This window comes from Cibotium barometz, chromosome 15 (genome assembly GCF_041138505.1).
Source record: "Cibotium barometz isolate CiBa-2024 chromosome 15, ASM4113850v1, whole genome shotgun sequence".
Lineage (NCBI taxonomy): Eukaryota > Viridiplantae > Streptophyta > Polypodiopsida > Cyatheales > Cibotiaceae > Cibotium > Cibotium barometz.
The window spans coordinates 6,411,850-6,435,120 of record NC_141060.1 but is presented as its reverse complement, the minus strand read 5'-3'; the positions used below and the strand labels follow the sequence as shown (position 1 = coordinate 6,435,120).

General features: G+C 46.7%; 1 protein-coding gene across 5 annotated transcripts in view; it reads left to right on the top strand.

The window, feature by feature from the left end:
• Window positions 1-22,540, top strand: part of LOC147630901 (nicotinamide adenine dinucleotide transporter 1, chloroplastic-like) — a 117,810-nt gene extending 95,270 nt beyond the window's left edge. For all 5 annotated transcript variants that reach the window (XM_086809275.1, XM_086809273.1, XM_086809276.1 and 2 more), the window contains 4 exons: window positions 14,295-14,389; window positions 14,494-14,582; window positions 21,746-21,840; window positions 21,946-22,540. In XM_086809275.1, coding sequence (XP_086665401.1) covers window positions 14,295-14,389; window positions 14,494-14,582; window positions 21,746-21,840; window positions 21,946-22,320 — 654 coding nt within the window. In that variant the 3' untranslated portion in view covers window positions 22,321-22,540. The remainder of the gene's footprint in view (window positions 1-14,294; window positions 14,390-14,493; window positions 14,583-21,745; window positions 21,841-21,945) is intronic.
• Window positions 22,541-23,271: the final 731 nt, after the last annotated feature.

Here is a 23,271-nt window from a genome sequence, read left to right as displayed (position 1 = left end):
TAAGTATGGCCAACCCATGTGTAGTCCCCATATCTACCAAATATCTCCCATACTCTGTGCACTCCACATCCTGTGAGCGTCTGTCTAATCCCATATCCAGAGTGTCCAGCGCTCTCAGCATCTCCTCTGAGGTATCATAAAAGGCTGTCTGGCGGTTGCCCGTCCGGGCATTAAAGTCCCCTAACAAGATGATGTCTCCATCCCTAGAGAACTCCCATATGTCATCATCTAACATAGAGAAAGGAGACTGCCCTCTAGGTGCTGCATATGTCGATGTACTAGGAGCAAAATAGGATATGGCAATATACAGGAATCTGCCTGTGTCGGCCCTTAGTCTCACCCACATATCTCTGGCCTGATCATCTCTCCGAACGATGTGTAGAAGCGGTTGCAGCTCCTTTCTGAAAAGAACTGCCACCCCCCCTGATCCTCTACTACTGTGTACCGATTGCGTCTCTACTCTGCAAGCTGTCTCCCATCTGTATCCTGTCACCTGTGGCATCATCTGGCCAGGGGCCTGGTGAGTCTCCAAGTAGAAGACTATATCTCTATCTCTAAAGCTGTCCTCAAAGGCACCTACATCAAGTCTGAGGGATCCATTGCAGTTCCAGGCTGCCAGCTTTAATTTGGTCCCATAGGTCTCGCACCGTCATGTAGAGCGTGGCTCCACGATGACCACCCTCCCTTCTCCATAAAATGCTATCTTTCCCTTTTCTCTTGCCGCCCTAATCTCTGGCATGACTTCCTTCATATGTGCAAGCTGTGAAAGAGTAAGATCATCACCAAGAAAAATGCCTGTATTCTTTAAAGTGGGTCGTCTCTTCAAGAACTCCTTCTTCGCCTCAATAGAGGGGAAGCGAAGTATGAGAGCTCTTTCCTTTGATGTTTCCCCGTTGCCTCCGCTTTTTTTGCCCACTCTCCAGGCTTTTGCGTGTGCCGGACTGTCAATCCCCATCAACCCCATAAGCTCTTTGACCTCCTCTTCAACTTTATCCCCGTCTTTAAGGCCGGTAATCCTCACATGCAAAGCACGTGTACGTTTTCGTTGTTCCTGTCATGACCCTGTGTTTTTCTCTGGACAAGATGCAGATGTGCACGGGGACATGGTGGACAGTGTGAATGGCATCAGGTTGGAGTCAAAAAGGGAGCCCATGTGTGGACAACCCCATGTGTGAAAGGGGCAAAGAGATTTTAGCATTGAAAGGTATAAAAACCTTTAAAAATTATTATAAAGCCCTTCATTAAAGAAAAACGTGGCCCTTATGCTATTTTGGGGCCACGTGTGCTTTTTGGGGTAAAAGAGGGGCTGTCGGGCAGAAAAGAGGCGCCTATCTTTTGATGTGGGTGTGCTTTTCCAGTCAGGAGGGCTGCTCATCTGGATATACAGGCGGCCAGCGCTGAAGATCTGGGTTTTTTGCTGCGTACTGAACTAGCCGTACAGACAGGCTGTACAGAACTGGCCGTACAGACCTGAAGACTGCAGGCCGTACAGAGTAGGTGGCGGTTGTTGCTGCAGGCGCCTACTGTGCAAGTACATGCAGGCGGCGGACCTGGACAATTCTGTCCAGCAGGTACAGGCGGGACAGTTCAGGTTTGTACTGTTGCAGGCGGCGCAACACCAGGATATAAGCGGCGCATAAGAAGCTAGGCCATGCGTGTGTGTTTTTCTGAAGGAGGGCTGGCGGGCTGAAGCGACAGTATAGAGTCAGGCTGCAGCTTACAGGCTGGTTTCTCCAGACACACAGGCAGCCAAGTGGGTGCTTTTTGGAGGACGCCGTGTTTTTACAGAAAGGAGGGGCTGGTTTTTCATGAACATAGACATCATGATGATGGTGTTCAACTGATGGAACTTTCAGCTTCTCTAAGCTTTGGTACAGGACTGTTTTGGGACAGTTTATGGGCTGTTTTTGTTAAGAAGTAGTCGGCCAGGAACAAGAAGCAGTTGAAGTGTTATGGTGCAGGAGATGCGTTGAAGGCTATGGCTTTCGACAGTTTGTCACCAGTGGTATCTTCATAGAGGCTTCATGGGTTCGGACGACAGTTTCTTTCTATGTTTAGCAGTGGTGATCTACTATGCTTCATCGAGGACTTTTGCTTACCACTTTGGTGGAGTGCAAGCAGGTTTTGGGTGCCTGAGGATGTATCAGATGAGGCTCAGATGGAAGTGGAGGAACTTGACGAGGTTCTTATTCCTAAAGCATATACTGGCACATAAGGAAAGAAAGGTACCGGGTAAGGTTTCCCGTCGCTATCCTGTGAAGTTCAAGAGCTGTTCACTGATGGATACGAAGTGGATGGAGGAGGTTCACTGATGGATGCGAAGTGGATGGAGGAGGGTGACTTAGCAGATTCACCTCAGGATTTGTAGCTTTATCTTGATGCCTTTGAGTTGGAGTCGACTCTTGTTACGACTCATTCAGGTTCAGCAGAGCATAGGTCTGGAGCATTGCCTGATGCTCAAGAGGGGGTAGCACCTCCGCTCCCTTGTTGTTACAGACAGGCTCAGTTGTTATCTAGGAGTCGCTTGGTGACATCTTTGTATTCACCCGAAGGTACTGAGGTTGACAGTACATCTGCTTATGGGACTTCTATGATATTGTGTACTAGTCAGAGGAGATGGTGGTTGAGTATGGTTCACAGTCGCGCGCACCTGGAACTCTAACTGCAACTATGGATGACTCTATGGAGGACATAAGTCTTGCGAGCAGTCCTAGAGTTGGTTTGGTTCATGGAAATATGGATCGAACTCTATTTGTGCATGTATGCATACACTTTTTGAGGTAGACGTATTTTTGTATTCTGGTGCCATTGGATCCTGGTATCATTGAGAATACATTGGGAAATACTCTGCATTGTGTCATGTGCTGCATGTATATTGGTATGATCCATCAAGTGCTTTATTATGTTCATGGATGCACCATTGGGTGTAACTCCTGCGGGATGGCCATGAGACATATGTGGGAAAGTACTTACTGGATGTAGTGTTTGGATGCATTGAGTGCTTGCATATGCTCATGTTTAACCATCAGTCATGGGTCCTGCGGGATGCCCATGGGCGTAAGGCTTGCGAGCAGCCCTTAGACTGTTACTTTGGAGTAGGTAGAGCATTTTGAGGAGCATATTGTTTGCGTATGCATATATGTGTCATGCATATGTGTGTCATATGTAGAATGATGCATGGTTTTGTTTTTGGCTAACACAGTTAACGTGTTTCCATTTGGTTTTAGACTTCTGCTGTAGGTTCTGAAGGAACAAGCAAGAGGACAGTGTGGCTTATTGTGCAGGATGATTGTTTTATCACCCAGATGCATTGGAAGGCCATTGTTTTTGTCATATGGGGTGTCTTTGCTCATAAGATGCTTTACTGTGCCATTGAGTGCAATCGAGGACGCTTGCCATTTTTCAAGAGGGGGGTATGTCATGACCCTGTGTTTTTCTCTGGACAAGATGCAAATGTGCACGGGGACATGGTGGACAGTGTGAATGGCATCAAGTTGGAGTCAAAAAGGGAGCCCATGTGTGGACAACCCCATGTGTGAAAGGGGGCAAAGAGATTTTAGCATTAAAAGGTTTAAAAACCTTTAAAAATTATTATAAAGCCCTTCATTAAAGAAAAACGTGGCCCTTATGCTATTTTGGGGCCACGTGTGCTTTTTGGGGTAAAAGAGGGGCTGTCGGGCAGAAAAGAGGCGTCTATCTTTTGATGTGGGTGTGCTTTTCCAGTCAGGAGGGCTGCTCATCTGGATATACAGGCGGCCAGCGCTGAAGATCTGGGTTTTTTGCTGCGTACTGAACTGGCCGTACAGACAGGCTGTACAGAACTGGCCGTACAGACCTGAAGACTGCAGGCCGTACAGAGTAGGTGGCGGTTGTTGCTGCAGGCGCCTACTGTGCAAGTACATGCAGGCGGCGGACCTGGACAATTCTGTCTAGCAGGTACAGGCGGGACAGTTCAGGTTTGTACTGTTGCAGGCGGCGCAACACCAGGATATAAGCGGCGCATAAGAAGCTAGGCCATGCGTGTGTGTTTTTCTGAAGGAGGGCTGGCGGGCTGAAGCGACAGTATAGAGTCAGGCTGCAGCTTACAGGCTGGTTTCTCCAGACACACAGGCAGCCTTACAGAAAGGAGGGGCTGGTTTTTCATGAACATAGACATCATGATGATGGTGTTCAACTGATGGAACTTTCAGCTTCTCTAAGCTTTGGTACAGGACTGTTTTGGGACAATTTATGGGCTGTTTTTGTTTGGTTGCAAATTCAGCAATGTACTTGGGTTTTTGGCTGCAAGTACAGGTCATTTGGTTATGTTTCTTGGCATGGGAGTGAAGCAAGCTCGCATGGCTGCGTGCTCATGGAGCAGATTGTTTTCTTCCTGCTAGAAAGGAACAGTGGGACCTATAGTTATGGGCATCTCTATGTTGCCAGATGTTTCATGAGGGAACAGGTAACTAGATGTATGGAAACAGGACAAAAGTTTCAAAGAAAAACATGCCTAAGGGTTTCACATGGAAACAGGTCGTAGGTTTCTCGAGGAAACATGTTTTTGGGTTTCTCCAAGAGATAGGTCACATGCAGGCAGAAGGTACAGGAATGGACACATGTATGGTACAGCCTTGCTACTGATTGGACAGGGGACAGGGAATCCATGATAGAGATGGATAGTACCCTTGGAAGGTAGAGAGGGTTGGTACAGGTGTGTCGACTGTATGGTTTGCTGTGCTGTGATGCGAGTTCTCTTTTGAGAGACAGTTTGGGAGTTTGTGTTGTGATGCAGAAGCACTGGATGTGTCAGGGTGTGATGCTGTTCATAGTGTGAGAGGCTATGGATGGTTGTGGCAGCCTTGATCATGGGAGAAAGCTTCTGTATGCAGACTCAATGTGAGAGAGCCTTTTGATATGAACAATGGCTGGACTTGTTTGGGGATACCGTGTGGACAAGAAGCCAGATGCAGGTTCTTTGCAGGCTTCAGGGGTTCCATTTTGACGGCTGAGTTCCCAGCCTTATATTGTAATCAAAGCTCTTTTAATCAATTAAAGAAATACCGCAAGGGGCGCCACTGCGATTTGGGACCAATCGGTGTCCGTGTACTGTTTGCAGGAGCACTCTAGCTCCCCCTGTTTGTTTTCCTTTTCTAGGTCCTCAATGGTGTTGAAGTGTTTTATGTGCGAGTGTTTGTTTCACCGCCCTTTGCTTTCTGAAGGCCGGTTTACAGTTCCTCTTCCAAAGTCATGTTAATGATTGTAGGTGTAGGGATTGTTATCTCCTTACCTTTACCCTTCTTGGCGACCTCTATCCACTTCTCCGCTTCATCCATCTTCTTTTGAGTCTTGGTAATGACTTCTACCCATGAGGAAGTCTTTGCTTCGTGTTGCTTCTCTTCTTCCTTAATTGCCTGTACTTGTTCCTTGATAACCTTGAGCTCTTCTATCATGGATGGCTGAATTTCACCTTCTTCAAGTCCACCATTTGCCTTGGCCTCTGCAAGCTCCCTTTGAAGAGCTGAAATTACGCCTTTGAGCGTGTTGACTTCCCTGTGAAGGTCTTTGACTTCCGCTATGAGGTCCTCCTCCTCCTCTTTCCACCGCTTACCGTCATTGAATACCATTTGGAGAAAGTTGGCTTTCTCCTTCCACCATCCCTCCATCTCTGTGTTCCATTCCTTCATCTCTTTTTCCACATTTGTTATCCTCTTGTTTGTGACCATAAAGGTCGCCTTCGTCGGGTTGCGCAAGGGGGAAGCCATGGAAGAAGCGAGAGAGAGAGAGAGTTATGCTGCTGCCTTGGGGGCCTGAGCGTGGGTGGGTGGGTGGGTGGGTGGGTGGGTGGGTGGGTCGGTGGGTGGGTGGGGGAAGAAAGTTCGAGCAGAGAGGGGGCGGCGAACAGCAGGCGGGAGGGAAGGTGGCGGAAGCGAAGCAGGCGGCGCTAACAGGGCGGCGGAAGCGAACAGGGCGGTGGCGGCGAGCAGGGGGAACAGCAGGCGGGAGGGAAGGTGGCGGAAGCGAGCAGGGCGAACAGCAGGCGGGAGGGAAGAGAGAGAGAGAGAGAGAGAGAGAGGAAGCTAAACACCAAATGTATGGTGATTACAAAATGCAAGTCAACACATCCATATAATATAGAAGTACAAAAGCTATATGGATAGAGTGTCTTTTCACACGATATCCAAGGGGAAAAACCACATGGGAAAAAGTGCCCTTGGTTAAGCCCAGTTCACACGTAGCACTACCATAAGTGAGCATATGCCTACAAGAAATTCGGAATCAATCGTTGTACTTGGCCAATACATGCCCGAGAAAAGGTCCAGCACGAAGTGATGTACCACATGGTGGCAAGAAGTACCTAGTTCGCCACCACCACCCTGCCTACTAAGGAGAGCTTTGCTAAGCACCAATATAGAAGCTTCTTCCGAATACTTAGAGGAAGCGGGGCGAGTTGCTACTCGGGAGAGAGATCAATGCTAACCTGGCAACCAAGATATCGAAGTAGAGGGCCCCTCGGGATCCACTGGAAATCCTCAATTGGTCGACAAGTCGGGCGGGTGCTGAGCCTACCCAAAAACCACACGACTTGTGCCAATTGATATGTGCTCCTAATGCACCGCATAAAACCTCAATCGCCTCTGCAAATCTCTGTAGATTCCCCACATCTCCTACAAGGAAGACTATTGTGTCGTCTGCAAACTCTGAGTCCAGCAGCCCCTCCTGCGTGCGGAGGGGAAGACGCAATCCCTGAAGCCAGGTCTCCTGGGCGGAGAGAAAACTACTCATGGCCTCAACAAGAAATAGGAAGAGGTAAGGTGCCAAAGGACAGCCCTGTCGAACCAAGCAGGAGAGGGGGAATCTGCTCCCTGAATGAGAACCTAGCTGTGTGAGGCTGAGTAAAGCTTGAGACTCCACGAATCCACTCCATGGGGAATCCCATCCAGCTCATAGTGCCCTCCAAAAAGCTCCAATCCACCCTATCATAAGCTTTCTCAAAGTCTTAAGAGTAGCACAATGAGGTCTTGCTACCTCATCCTGGCCGAAGCTGTTGCCTCCCAAAAGGTAAAGATGTTGTCCACAATGCTCCAATCCTGAACAAAGCCAGTCTGAGTGTCGTCGATCAAGTCGGGGAGAAAAGGTTGAAGTCTCCTACTGATGGCCTTGGCCAAGATCTTATAGGTTGTCCCTAGAAGAGTGACGGGTCTCCGCTGCCAGATCTCCAATCTGTCACCACCCTCCTTGGGAATCAAGTGAATCAAGCCCTCTGAGATCCTCTCTGGCATGGCACCTGCAATCATAATCTCATTGAAGGCAGCTCAAAGGCCACCTTAAGAAGGAGACTGGAAGCCCGTCCGCCCCCGGGCATTTGCTCGTGGGAAGTGCCGTCAATGCCTCTGCTAACTCCTCAGTAGTAAATGGTGTCAATAAGAATGACCGAAGAGAAGGGGAAACCACCTCCCTCGTCAACCGGCTACCTCTGCTCTCACCAAGGTGAATCAAGCGACGGATTGATCCCGTCGGCTATCTCTGCTTTGGGTCAGGGGCTGCTAGGGGCAACGAGAGTGCTCTAGAGAGGCAAAAGGGGGGGGGAGGGAGGGCTCGGATGATAAAGGCGGGGCGGAGTGCGCTGCGGTGGCAGGTAAATTCGGTGTCAAGACTAGGGGAGGAGGTGGGGGAGGCTGCGGCGAGAGAGGGCGGAGAGCCGGGGAGGGTTACAGTGCCGCCACCCCTCTGATCCATCCTGGCTCAAAGCCCAGGCGAAGCATAGTGTCCTCTAAGAAACCCCAATCAACTCTATCGTATGCCTTCTCAAAATCGAGAAGCATCACGACCAAGTCCTCGCCAAGAAATCTAGCTCGGGCCGTTGCCTCCCAGAAAGTAAAGATGTTGTCAAGGATACTGCGCTCCTTGACGAATCCTGTCTGGGTAGCATGAATCAACTCCCCCAAAAAGGGCTGGATCCTCAAACTCAAGGCCTTTGCCAAGACCTTGTAGACAGTGTTGAGAATCGTAATAGGCCTCCAATGCCGAATATCATCTGATACTCCCTCCCCCTTGGGGATAAGAAAGATCAAGCCCTCTGAAAAGCTGTGGCATCACCCCAGTGTCCAAAACATACTGAAAGCCCTTGCGGAGGCCTGGCCCCAAAAGGTCCCAATAGCGCATAAAAAAGGCCGGCATCAGTCCGTCCTCCCCTGGGCAACTATGTCGCGGCAGGACCCTCAAGGCCTCGGCAAGCTCAATCTCTGAAAGAGGCGCACCAAGAACTGTAGGCATATGATCTGTGACCCTCCTCTGCACATGGGCCCACACAGTCTGTCTGCAAGCATCTCTGTCCTCAGTGGCTGGCTCCGCTGAAAGCAGGTCTCTATAAAATGCAGTGGCAATTTCTCTGATCTCCCCGGGCTCAGTAGCTACCAAACCATCCGGTCTACCAAGCTGACGGACTCCTGCCCGAGCATGGCGGGGTCCAGTGATCTCAAAAAACTCCCCAGTCACTCTATCACCAAGCTGCGTCCACTGAGAGGCCTGACGACGATAGTAAAACTCATGTCTCTGCTCCTCTGCCTCTCTAATCTCCTGGCGTGCCTGGCTCAGCTGCGACGCCAACCACTCACATGCAGGCTGCTGCTCCTGAGGCGCTGTAGCGAAGCAAGGCTGCGTCTTAGCCGATGCTCCCGCTCGCGAATCTCTCCCAGCCGTGTCAAAGCTGCAGCGTGCAGAAAAGAGGTAAGCTCGATGAGTCCCTGGGCACACTGGCCTGTTGCATCCTGGTCAGAGCACTGACTATCATGCCAGATCCTCTCAATGTCCTCAGCGAGACTGGGATCTGTAAGTACCCTCTCTGGGATTCTCAACTGCAAGCTGGGCTCCCGTGTCCTCTCCTCCAATGTCAGGATAACTGGCGCATGATCCGCAAATGAGGTGCCAGCGAGAATGCCGACGGAGCCCCCTCGCTCCCTTAACCAGTCGCCCACATAAAAGCGATCAATCCGTGATAGATTAGTCCCTCCCTGTCGGCGATCCGATCGAGAGAAACTAAGACTGTCCTGAGAGCGGGAGAAGGCCCCATGCTGCCATGCATCAGTGATCCTCAGTGACATGCAAAACCGGTCCCAAGCTGCAAGCTCCGTGTCGTGCACTGTAACATGATTGCCTCCCACCCTATTGGCTGGGTCCTCAAGCATGTTGAAGTCTCCCCCGACACACCAATGTGCGGCCTCTGGCAATGCATCCGTAACCTGGGTCCAGAACTCTGCTCTGGCACTAGCATGATTAGGCGCATAGACGTTGAGCACGCCCAATCGCTCAACATGCATCCTCAGAATGACATACTGTGCTCTACCAGGCGCAATGATCCCTCGATCCACAATGGCCCCTGTGGGGGGGGGGGGGGGGGGGGGGGGGGGGGGGGATGCTACGCGCAAGAGGGGCGGGGAGGAGAAATGCTGGCGGAGGGGGGGGGTCGGGGCGTTGCAGAGGTGAGGTGGGCGCGAAGAAGGGGGGGGGGGGAGGCGATAAGGCGAGGAGGGGAAGGCGAGGAGGCGAGGAGGGGGGCGCAGCAAAGAAAGCAGGCGGAGGGGGCAAAAGAAGGGGCAGCGAGCAGAGCAGCGTGGGAGGGGGGCGTAGAAGCGACAGCAGGCGGGGGGGGGGGGGGGGGGGGGCAAGAGAAGGCAACAAGCAGGCAGGCAGGCGAGGGGCGCAGATGTGCAGGAAGTGCAAGCAGGGATGGGCGGGAGCTTCAGCGAGCGCTTAGACTTACTCCTATCTGGTAATTTTTTTAATCGGGATGGAATGTTTCTATGACAAAATGTTTCAAACTAGCATGAAACCTCCTTGCTGAAACGGTGTTTCGCCCAAAAGTCATTTCTTTAGGTAAAAACATTTTTTGGAAGGCTTTTTTTTCTCCAAACCTTAGGTTTGAAGCTTTCATACACACATAAATAAATATATATATATATATCATGTACCGGTGGTTGCTTGCGGTTGTTGGGTTGCAGATGGTGCGTTGAGCTTGTCAGTATGCCAGTGCCCTCGAGCGTTACATGTGGTCGTGCAGGCTTGGGGGTTGGCGTGTCAGCGTCTTACCGGGGGGCTTAAAACTTTGTCGATGGCTTTGATGAAGCTGGCTGTTGGCTTTGTTGGTCAGCAGACGTGGTAGTGCTCTGAAGTTGTTGGCGGGTATAGTTTGCCGGTGGCTTGCTCCTCCGGGGCTTTGTTGTTGGGGTGCCAATGGTCTTGTAGTTGCGGGGTGGCTGGTGGCTTTCATTTGCTGGCGGGAGGGGTGCTTGGCTGGTGACTGGGGCTTTGTTGTTGGAGAAGTAAGGGGCCAGTGCTGGTGTTGGTGTTATGGGAGGGGCCAGGGATTCTTGTTGTCGGAGAGGCCACGGTTGGTGTAAAGCGAGGTCTCTCTCTTTCATATATAGAGATGTAGATATATATGTTTGAAATTGAAGTCAAATAATGACCAATTTCACTTGATGTTATCCCAAATTTCTCATTTACCTTTTCAATTTCAAGTAATTGCACATCTAGTTGCTGAAATTCTTCACTATCATTTCTTACTTTTCCCAAATTTTTCAGTTCCATTGCAAATCTTGACCCCTCTTCCATCATGCTTTCCCACAAATCCCCTAATCAAGATGACATTTGGGAGGATTAGTAAGTATGGGAGTTACAGCATAAAATGTATTGTTTACAAATTTTGTGAAGAATGTGTCTTGAATGTCACTCTTTCTGTGTTATAGACTTAAATGTGACTTCTATCATTTACCAGTATGCTTATATAACAAGTGTCACTTCAAAACCCATCCTTTCTTCCAAAGAGACGAAATTAAACCTAACAAAACCTTTTGAAAACATTGTGACTATGGCAGTTACAAACTCCTAAGTTACCTTTTGTAACTTTATGTATATTCTTGTTGCATAATCGCCTCCCTTTGTGGTTATAGGTGGTCTTGAAGTTAACCATGCCATAGAGCTTTGTGAGTAGACTCTTATGGAAGTGACCAAGTGTGTGCTAATCCGATCCACGTCAACAACTCAAAAGGCCACGTGGACGGCATAAGCAACTGCATGGAGGACAACATCATTAAAATCCCACTTGCAACAACGGTAAGAAGGGAAGATAGTGAGAATGCTTTAATGCCATTAAGTCAACGGCGGCCATGATACGAATCAAGGGTCACATCATATCGAAAAGCGGGAAGCTGAAAATGACAACACCTCAAAATAGGGAGCAAAAAAGAGAAAAAATCACAACAAAGAACACAAGGAGTCTAAAAACACACACAAGGAGTCTAAAAACACACATTCACAAAATCTACACTCTTACGCACATCTCTCACACCTATATGCAGCACTTTCTCAAAAAACATCACCATGACAAAGATCAACAAGTCCCAGAGGACAGACAAAAGGCCTAAGAAAAGCCTCTGCATGCCCATGGTCATCCCCGATATGATGAAGAAAGAGCATCATGAGTGGGCAAGGAAGTGTGGATTTGAAAAGCTGTTGGAGCACCAGTGGAAAGAGCTATAGGACCCCGACAATGGAGGAAAGCTAATAAATCAGTTTTTGGAGACAAACACAGTATGCTTAAGTGTGGGTAATAATCGGAACTTCACGTGGCATCTGTCTTGAAGTTAACATGCCATGATGCTTCTCATTGAGGCTCAACTCATATTGGAAAGAGATTGTTGAGTGTCATGTCTATTGTCCTCCATTGTGAGAAGCCTTAGGGGTAGCTATGTTCTACATTGTCATCATCTTGGCAGGGTTTGTTAGCAGTTTGGAAGCGTAAGGCAGGTTTAACTTTTATTTAGCTACCAGGTTAGTAATGCACATTTGGTTCTTGTCATTGAGCTTTTTGTTTGCTGAAGGACTAAGAAGCATGTAGCTCTAGATAAGATTTGACACTTCTCACGGTGCATTAATGGTTGAAGTTTATCATTTAATCCCAAGGCGACTTTATGAACCTGTAAGAAATCTGGTAAAATTTGGGGAATTTTCATAAGCACTTCTCGATACTGTCTGCATGCTCTGAACTATAAGATTCTTTTGAGAGATAAAAAACCAAGTATCAAGAGCTCTACTCTGCTCATCTGGTGGCACAAAATTTTGAATAAACATATCCTTAAATTCCTCCCAAGTATTCAGAATTGCCTTGTTCTTTTGAATTTTCCTCCACCAACGATGAGCCACATCCTATAAATTATATGCAACATGTTGGATTCTAATGTGCTCATTTGTGTGATCACATAGAGAAGGTAAAGTGCCAGTGTACTTTGGTGGATTTAAATCCGTTAGTGCAAGTTTTGGCTTTAATCCCTCTTCCGGAGTACCCCCACGATTACCCAAGGGATGGGTATCCGCAGTTGGCGAGGCTAAGGCACTATAGGTGTTATCATAGTGTGGATATCATTCATAAATAAATTCATTTACTCCTGCTGTGAGGAGAATCATGAGACCAATCCAAACATCATCATGTGTAGATAGAAGAAATGTGTATACGATGGTGTGTAGAGAATCCTAGATGATAAAAGCAGCATGGCTGCCAAGTGGAAAGACGCAGGTGTGCAAATGAAAAAAGAAACAGCATGGGCGAACGAGGAAGACGGGCGGCACAACATTCCAGCAGAAGGCAAGGCGGTGACAAGTAGAAGAGGGTGAATTGGAAAGTTTTCGGGGACTTTCAAAGAGAAGTGGTGGGTGTCTCACCAAGAGGGACTCTCCAAGACGAGGTGGTTGGAGCGACCACCAGAGAGAGAAGAGAGCGCAGACTGCAGTGGAGTGGAGTCTTGCAGGTCTGTCGAAGGTGGTAGGTTGGGGTCCTTGCAAATTTTCAAGATTGTAAAGAAGAGAATAGTGCAATGTGAGAGGAATTGATTGAGTCAGAGCAGAGGGAGCGCTGAAGTCCAGAGGATCAGCTAGGAGGTGTGTCCTGTAGGTTCTCTGAGGAGCATCTCTGTTAGAGACTTGACCCAATTTAATTTTTGCTCAATTGTAACTGCTTTTCTGTCAGTTGAGTGCTGATTTATATGTGTAAGAAAGACTTGTCGTTCATGACAGTGGATTCAGAAAGTTTGAAGTTGTGTTGCCGGGGTCTACCGGGGGGGGGGGGATCCTTGAGCTCTGTGGTGTTTTCTTTTGATACGTTTGTGCCCATGTCTCAGGGTTGTTGAGACATTGTTGTGTTTTTGTCTATAAGAAAAAGTCAGCAAGTTTGGTTTGTGTCAACTGTGAATGATTGCAAGGTCTTTTGTTTTGAAGTTTCTGTTGAGGTGAGTGAGTTGATTTGATAGCGTTCATGGTGATGGAGCGTCTGTGTGTATCAATCTGATGACCGGAAAGTTGATACTGAGTCGGTGCTGACTCAGTCAGCATCAGATGAGAGAGTAGAGAGTTAGATCAGGTTAGCTGAGCATCAAATATGATCAGTTGTAGGTGTATTGGACTTGGATTGGTTTGTCTGGGTTTCAGGGTAATGATCTTGAGTCAGAGCTGACTGATAGAGATCTATCAGCAGTTAGCAATCAGACGGGCTTGTAAGCTGAATGTTGATGCAAGGTCAGTTGTGTGTCAGCTGGTTGTTTATAGTGTTAGATCTTTACTAGGTTTGAGTGTTTTTAGGATCTAGAAGTGTCAGCAGACGCAGAGGAGAGAAAGCTTTGTGTCAGCTAGTGTCAGTTGAGTGTTTATAGTGTTAGATCTTTACCAGGTTTGAGTGTTCTGAGAATCTAGAAATGTCAGCGGACGCAGAGAAGAGGAAGATTGGAGTCAGCTGCAGTCAGCAAAGAGCCTAAAGTGTGATATCTCTTTGAGTTTAGAGCAGCCTCAGGGTCGGAGAGAGTCAAAGGAGACGTGAGTGAGAGTTTCTGATTCAATTGAGGCAGCTAAATCAGCCGGTTTCAACTGGGTCAGTCTCAATCAGTTTCAGTCAGGCAGGTGTCAGCAGCACAACCCGCTGCCATGTGTAATGTCTTGTTGAAAGTTCTTTTTTAACGAATTGTAAAGTGACCTTGCACTTTTCTGTTTTCTCAAGAGTTGGGGGTTTGGACAGCCGACTATGGAGCCCCGTGACTAAGACGCATGGTCGCACATGACCCACCATAGTGACTTGCTAGTGATGCCTTCTGTTGGCTAGGCTGTTTTTTTGTGGCTACATATTCTGGTTGTCTTTTTTATTATGTAGCATACTTAGTAATGATTACACACTTGGACTGTGTTTGGTGGGAGTGTTTTTAAAAGGGTGTCACCACCTGATGTGCGCTCTTGAATATATGTTGATGTCTAAGTTTTCCTTTTTCTTGCAGACACAACAATTAAGGCCAAGTCATGTTCCCTACACAAGCACTGTTGGTGCTCTTCGTAGAATATATGCTGAGGAGGGTATTCGTGGCCTCTATAGGTATGGTCAAGATATTGATTCCTGTTTTAATGGTCCTTAGCAAGGGGTTTATGCTTTTGATATGAAATGGCCAATCTCATGTTATGTTAACCTTTTCTGGGCAGTGGGATTGTACCAGCACTGGCAGGAGTAAGTCATGTAGCAGTCCAGTTCCCTGTGTATGAATCGTTAAAAGAACACTTTGCTGAGAAAAGTAAGCCAACATACCTGTAAGACGTTGCGAGTCATTGAAAGCCCTTTGGCAATGCTGTCTTTTCAAATTTTCTGTTTAAGTTTTGGCTTGACATGGGGACTTCATCTATGAAAAGTACGAGTTTCCGGCAAGGAATACACTCAAGCTTCATGTTTTAAAATAGCATTGAGCTTGACAAGTTTGTTAAGTGAGAACTGAAAGAACAGAAAAGGGTGTTACAGCTTCAGTAAAGGTTCAAGTTGAGACACAGGCTTCAAGGTCCAGGGCTTCCAAAAAAGTATCATGACCTTTTGCAGCAAGACTTCTGGATCACAGGTAACACAAGCTGAGCTGCAGCAAGCCTTCCCCCCTTCCTGCGCTTTTCTCTTCCATTCCGTGTGCGGCACTAGGGCCCCCCCCACCCCCTCTCCCACGCGCCCCCCCACCCCCCCAAAAAAAGAACCACCATCCCCCCTCCTCCTCGCCTTCATCCTCTTCACCCTCGTCCAGCCTCCCACTTTTGCCTTCTTCCTGCTCTGCCTCCCTTTTTGGCCACACTCACTGTTACCACATCTGTCGAATGATGAGAAGCCTCACATTCTGGACAGTGAAGCTGAAAAATGGATGGCTTTTCAATGGATCAGAGGCATCAATCCACTCCCACTTACCTAGGTCCCACTGAAGATACCTGATATACCACCCACCATACAGCCACAAACACCAAGAGCCATGAGTCACTATGTGAGAAGAAGGATCAATGAGACACTCACTGTTACCACATCTGTCGAATGATGAGAAGCCTCACATTCTGGACAGTGAAGCTGAAAAATGGATGGCTTTTCAATGGATCAGAGGCATCAATCCACTCCCACTTACATAGATCCCACTGAAGATACCTGATAGACCACCCACCATACAGCCACAAACACCAAGAGCCATGAGTCACTATCTGAGAAGAAGGATCAATGAGCCAGTGCTTCCCCGAATGACCAACAATCCTCACTGGACTAAGCCTGGTGTCTGGGATGATACCCTCCGTGCTACATCTCCTCAATCTCCATCCAGGCATGATAGAATAGATGATGCAATCTGTAGCCTCCTGGCCCTAGAGAGAGCAATGACCTGCAGAGGTATACCAATCCTAGAAAAAACTCCCAGCCATCTCAAATGATAATCTCCATGAAAGATCCCAGAGAAGGTCTTCCAAGCAAGAACTGTATATGCACATCTCTCCCATCCTGACCAGTGCATGTAACGAGATGCAAGTGGCCGACTGCCTCATCCCTAATGAACTCATTCCGCATAATAGGTTGTCGGTCAACCTTATCGAAACACCTAGGAAGCCTCTGTCTCGCAAGAAAGGTCTCATGCTTCTCCATGCTCTAACAATGGCTACAATTAGAGGGGAAGATGGTGCCTTGATATCTGCCTCCATGAACAAAAAGTGTGTGTTGGGCAGCCAATCTCTCCCAACATGGGGTGTACATCCAAAAATTTGAGATAAGAAAAAATCCTTCCAAGGCTCGGTGCTTGGTAGGAAGCCTCTAAACCACAAGTTTTGCAAAGCAAAGCCTTGCACTGAACATCTGGATCAATAATTTTCAGCCCCCCCTCATGTCTAGGTTGAATAATTGTAAGCCAGGCTACCCTAGCACAAGTGTCTGTGGTGCCATCCAAGCCCGACCAAAGAAAATTTCGGATCAACCTCCGCAATTGACCAATGCACGCACAAGAGAAGCACCAACGAGAGGCAATAAACCAAGCCGAGGCAAGCAATACCTGATTAGCCACCAATGCTGTAGATGCTAAATCCAAAATCCTAGAGCTCCAATGAAGAAGCTTCTTCCGAATACTCAAAAGTACCAGGACAAACTATTGTGCAGGAGAAATATCAACCCCAACCTGGCATCCCAAGTATCTAGCAATGCTTCCTCTATTGATCCAAGTAAAACCACGCTATGCACCCCAAGCAACTCTCAGCAAGTCACTAATCCAAAAACCGACAGATTTGTGCCAATTAATGAGGGCCCCTGTTGCCAAACAAAACTCTTTCAGTGCCACCGAAAGGAACATAAACATATTTGTGAGGCCTCCAAGAACATGGTTGTGTCATCAGCAAACTCCGAGTCAACCAGCCTCCCGACTACGAAGAGGAAACCTCAATCCAGAAATACCGGCAGTAGAGTGGAGGAAGATGCTCATGGCCTCTGCGACAATGATGTGTAATAATGGGATTAAAGGGCATCCTTGCCGTTTTGAGCGAGAGATCTAAAACAGCTCACCCCTATCACCACAAGCGAGCACACTACTATGGGCATCACAATACATACATGAAACTCCCCTGATCCATCTTTAAGAGAAACACATATGACTAAGAGTACCCTCAAGGAAGTCCCAATCCACTTTATCATAAGCCTTCTCAAAATCCAAAAGCAAAATGACTAGAGGCTGATTACTTGCTTTAACCCATTCCACAGCCTCCCAAAATGAGAAAATGTTATCAAAGATGCTCCTCCTGTGTGAGAATCCATTTTGAGTATCATGAATGACATCCTGCAAAATTGGCTGCAATCTAATCCTCACTGCCTTAGCAAGTATCTTATATGTAGTCTATGTCACAAAACCCCTCATTGCTTCTATTTGCTATTGTACATGTGTGGCATACGGAGCTTCGTGACAGTAAATTTATGGCATATGGAGTGTGACATGGCGTGTTTTCCCAGCACTAGCTATCATGTGTTCACTTGTATTTATGTTTTGGGAAGATTCCGGAAGGATTTTGTATCCCTGGACATTTTATTTTGAATGATACAACTAAGCAGATGGGTGTTTTTTCTAGTTTAGTTGCCCTCATGTGCGTTCATGACCTTAATTTTATGTTTGAATGACTTGTTTTGTTTGTTTGGACAATGTCTGAGATTACTGCCTGTGTTGTCCATGGGATCGGGGACACCTAGGCACCCTCTGGACTGTGTGCACACTTGTTTTGGTCTGACAGGCGATCTACATGTGTTTTATAGGTGGTAAGTGTTCTTGAAAACTCAATTTACAGCTTTATGTTTTCACATGCTAATAATTATTGATGCAGGTCCACACTCACTTATAAGTGACCGGACAAGTTTATAAGGTGTACACACTGGGCATAACTATTTTAATACACATGGTGGCCAATGCATCGGGCACTGGACATTATATGGGCTGTTTACTTGTAGGCGCCCCCTTCTGAACCTAAAAAGCACATGAGCTGATATTTTTGGCGGGGAAGCTCTATTACTGGCAGAGAGGTCGAGTTTTGCTGGTCACATGCTTTTCAAGTGTTTGGCGGAGCTGGCCGACCTGGTGCTAGTCGACTACTTCCAGGCGTGGGGATCTACTAGTCGACTCTGCCAATCATGCCAAAGAGCTGGTCCACTTGTTTTTCATGCAGAAATCTGTTGATCGACTCATCCTAAGTGTGCCAGAAAGCTGGTCATTTCTGTCTATTTGTGTCTGAGGGCTGGTCGACCTGAGGGGAGTTCTATGGGCTTGGCAGGGTTGGAGACAACCGTATAGGGCTGGAGACAACCGTACAGGGCTGTCCCGGGCTGAGGTGGGAATGTTGTGGGTTGTCCATGGCTGTCCTACATGTGCTTAAAGCCGGGAAAGGGGAGAAGGGGCTGTCTTTTACAGCCATGCGCATGAGAGCCCAAGCTGGACTGCAGCTGATCCCTCTTTTTTTTCTCTTATGCACTTGAGAGCATAGGGCCGGCAACAGTTATTTTGATCTCTCTCTCTTTTATATGCAGAGATGCACAGGCCAGCAGCAGCTATTGTTCACTCTTCTTTCGCCTCTAAGCTGGCTGACAACTGTCAGGTGGTGTATTTGCTAGTAGCCACTATGTGTATTGTCTCTTTTTTTTTTTTTCCAGAAAGGAGACTTCTATTAAGTATGAAAAAATTTTACAAAATGGAGATTTCACACCAAGAAAGGTGGAGATCTCAACCAATCAGGAGCCCTGTGCTGCCAATAGAGTCCCGAATGAGAGGACGTGAAAACGATACCAATGTTCCACTCTCTCATAAACTGGCCGCGCTTCCTCTCCGCAGCCCTCACAGATCTTTGGATTCTAGCCCAGGTAGCCATGATGGTGTGAATAATATCACTCCAAATCCTGCAAAGACACTGAGAAACAAAAACGGGCGTACCCTCAATAACCTCGGTGCATCTAGCCTTCAAGATATTCCAGGTTGAGATGCTAGCAATAATCTCCCAAGGACTGGCTAACCTCTGTGCCGAAGGGACAAAGTGTGAAAGTGCAAATCCTGAAGACAATACTGCCGAGCAACTCCTTGCCTAACCATAATGGCCAAGCTCCTGTCAGTCCCCTCGAATCTCAGCTGTGGCCCAGACTGTGTCAACTAAATGATAGAACCAAAAGAAACGATAACATCCCTCTTAATCCTACCAAAGAGGTGAGCAATCGCAGACCAAATCCTCTGTGCTTCCCTGATTCCCATAAACAATGGTAAACTGACTCCGAAACTCTTGCACATCTAGGGCATGTTGGGCAAGCACCAGTAACTGACCTCCACTGATTGGTGGGCAGACCACCATGAAGAGAAACCCAGATAAAGGAGGAAATATGTGGCTTCCTATAAGAATGCCACAATCTTCGCCAAAAAACCCTCTGAATGTCAGTCGTAATGCCGTAAAATTCCCAATGGGGTCTAAGAGTAGGGACACTCTGAATGTGTCCCAAGATAAGATGTCTAGCATTCCGCACCGTAGTATAACTGAAAAAAGGCATGCTTTTCAAGGGGTTACAAGCATCCTTCCACACCCACTCACCGGGGTCCGAATGCAAATGTCTGATAGGGCAGCCACCATACAACCAAAGGCTAACACTCTCTGTGATCATCCCAAGGGGAGGGTCAACAAACAGGTGCTTCCCTAACCTGCCAACAACTCTGACTGGACGAATCTGGGGGCCCTCAATAAGGTCCTGCACGTCACATCTCTCCAACTGCCATCCATCCTGTACAGAAAAGAAGACCAGTACATCATCCTCCCGAGGCAAGGGGAGACCCATAACCTGATACTGGCCGTACAATAGTGAGCTGTCCTCTGGGTTCCCTCGCACGGAACAGGACTGTTTATTTGTGGCACCGACTTGGCCTGTCTTTTCTGAAGAGGGATTTGTCAGAATCTCTTGTATGCTTTGTGAAAAAGCTAACCAGGACACGTGTGGAAAATCTGGTGCTTTCTGCACCCCCAGCCTGGATTCTTTGTAAAGCTTGTACATAATAAAGAAGTTCCTACGGGAGGCCGGCAGTTCCGGCTCAGTGCGGTGTTTTTATATGTTTATGGTTCTTCCGTTGTGTTTCAAAGCTCTATCTGGTATATTTGAAGTGTTGGTCTATTGCTCCGGGTCCCTGATTTCAATGACATCTTCTCCTTTTGAGAGGCCAAGACCCGTGAGGAAAATATGGTGGTCCTTTTGTTGGACTTTGAGAAGGCCTATGACCATGCCAACTGGGCCTTGCTTGAAGGCACCATGATCTAGTAAAAATTACGGAGTAAGGGCAGATCAAAGCTAAGCAGGGAATCCATGATTAAGAATAGGCGCAATGATTAGATTAACAATAGATAAACACACTAATCAATAGGCTTTCATTCAAATTGAGCAAGGGTCAGATCAATTTTTATGGCTCTATGAGAGCATCTCTAGATCCACTAATCACTCCTTGATTATCTCCATCAAATCACCTAGACTATCACCACACCTCCTAAATAATTTCATGCTACCCTCGATTCTTGCATGAATCTCTCAAATCATCTTTTCACCCCTTTCACGAAGTCACCCACAAATAACCTAATGAACCTTTGATCATGCACCCCATACAATTTGGCATTGCAATCTAAACACAAATTTTAACTCGTCAATGACAAATTGGAGGAGGCTAACCAGAGATGAAATCAATCAATTATGCTACATGCATAATGGCCACTGAAGCTTGTATGAAAATGGTTATGTCGTGCTCACTTGCAGGAACAGCGAGCACATGTACCACCATATCCTCAAGAACAAGGAGGCCCATAGCACTCCCCCTTGAATGTTCTGTTTTCTACTAATATATGGAACTATTCTTGGGGTGAAAATAAAAATGAAGACTTTTCGACCATTGAAGGAAATCTCAACATGTTTTGCTTTTTGGACACAAGTTAAGATGGGTTTCTTTTAGTTGGACTGTTGAATCATAGGAGGTTTAGTGTTTTGACTGAGGCACCCCAAAGTTAACAAGGAGGCACACACTACTCTCCTCTCCATGGTGTGGTACAAGGACAGTGGGAGGAGGTGGATATTGGGCCACTATTAAACAAGCGTAAGGTTTCGGACCTGTACTCAAAGTGTTTATTGATCAAACCTTAACCAAATTTAGCTTGCAAAACTCACACACTCATGTCTGCCATAGCATTTGTCCATATTACTAGTTTCTGTCAAGGGCAGTTCTCTTGATTTTAAGTGTTATGCAAAGCAACCAAGCAATTGAAGAATAGAACAAGAGGAGATAGGCATGGATGAGAGTCTAGGCTTGAACTCTCAGCAGGTTGACACCTCAGTTGATTAAAAGAGGCAGAATGAAGCTTGGAACCTGTTTCTGCACAGTTAGTATTCTTAAATTTACCCAGGTTGACACCTCAGTTGATTAAAAGAGGCAGAATGAAGCTTGGAGCCTGTTTCTGCACAGTTAGTATTCTTAATTTTACCCAGGGTTTGGGCAAGCCTTAAACTAATGATAAAATAGACTCCAAAAGCAGTGCATGGTGAAAGCGGTAGTTCACACATCAATTCTATGTGACTTCTTCCAAAAGGCAACTAAACAGGTTATGCATGCATGGGAGCAGGAGAATCAGATCAGAGCAGGCTTGTTGGGAAGACCATTGCCAGTCTATTCAAGGCGAGCAAACTAATTATTTCAAAAGCATGTTTGGGTTAGTGGGTTAGCTGGAGTAGCTACACGTGCACACATACATACCTATGTACTTATTGAAAGAAAAGGGACGTAGTTTTCCTGAATGCAGTTTCTTGAAATGAGTGTGTTTCCAGTGCATATTGTTTTGGAATGCCATTTTCTGCTTGATTAAAAATTTAAAAAAACCAGTAAACCTATGTTTTGCTTATTTCTCCTTTTTGAATAAACAGAGGGAACTAGTCCAGAAATGCTAAACAGTGGAGATGTTGCGCTGGCATCTTCAATATCCAAGATTATAGCATCAACTCTAACCTATCCTCATGAGGTAAAGCACACTTTTTCAAGCGATTTATGAATTTATCCCTTTCAAGTGAACATTCGCATATCGACAATGATTACATAACCAGCATTTCTTTCAATCATAACTCAGGTTGTAAGGTCTAGACTGCAAGAGCAAAGGCGCTCCAAGTGTGCTGAAGTTCGGTACAAAGGTGTCATTGATTGCATCAGAAAGGTTTACCTGAAAGAAGGAATTGCGGGATTTTACAGTGGTTGTGCAACTAATCTCATGAGGACGACACCTGCTGCTGTGATCACGTTTACCAGTTATGAGCTCATCATGAGGAAGTTGGAAAAGATGTTTCCACCCGAATCACAGCCCAAATCGAACTCATCTTGTTCTGGAGTCGGAAGGCTAGTTGAGCACTCCCCGCCAGTCCCGTTGGAGGAAGGGAGCTCTGCATCTGCAAAAGTGAAGCCTTTGCCTTTGTGCCAAAAAGATCACTTGCATGCCTCGAGCCAGTGACAAAACTTTTCATACCTGAAACTCTGTACCTTCGACTCCATTTTTTTGGAGTGTGCTACATTCTGAATTTAGCAAGAAATGGCGCCTTTTGGTATACAGAGCCAAACATGCTTCACAGCATGTGTGTACATCATTACAAAACTGTGACTGGATGTCAGCCCTCTCTTTAGAAACTGTTTAGGTCTATTGAGTTCCCGCTGTGATGAGAATTTTTTTTAAATTGTCTTTGATTTAGTACGGCTAACGAAATTGTTGGCAACTAACATTCTTCCAAAGAAAACGGAAAATTAACACTACTCACTCACTATTACAGGCTGTGGATTATATCAAGCCAAGTAGCTTGATCCAGTGTGTTCAAAATTCTAATCCTGATTTTCTTTTAGATAAGCACATGGAAGTGTTCAATCATCGGTCTTAAGTCTAAGGCAGCGATACAGTCAAAAGACAAAGTTAGCATCTGGCATTGGCTTATTAAGATGGGCAATGTGATTGGAGCTAGAGCTAAACAGATGCACCTAGCATTTGATTGTTGATATGGTTCTTTGGTCTTATCGAGGGTGAGTTGATATGTATGTATATATATATATAATTTATTTTTTTCTATGCGTAATGCCTGGCACATTCTGCTGCAAGATATAACCTGGTTTTCTCTTCCCCCACCGTGCTAATGATCATGGCTCCTGGACCAGGGTAAATCTCTACAACATGCATGCGAGGTTTTCGTGACCCCTTCGTAATGTATACTAAGCCCAATTTCAGATAATGGGCGAGTTTTGTATCTTTCTGCTCAACTGCTCACAATTCCACTGTAAGTGGAGATGGAAAAGCATCACCTGAGGCATGGCATGCTTATGCTAGAGAGCTATATGATGCACCAGGACAGCCCCCCGCCCCACTTTTTTACTATTCAGATGGTGCTAGATGCAATAGGCAGGTTACAGAATGGAAAGG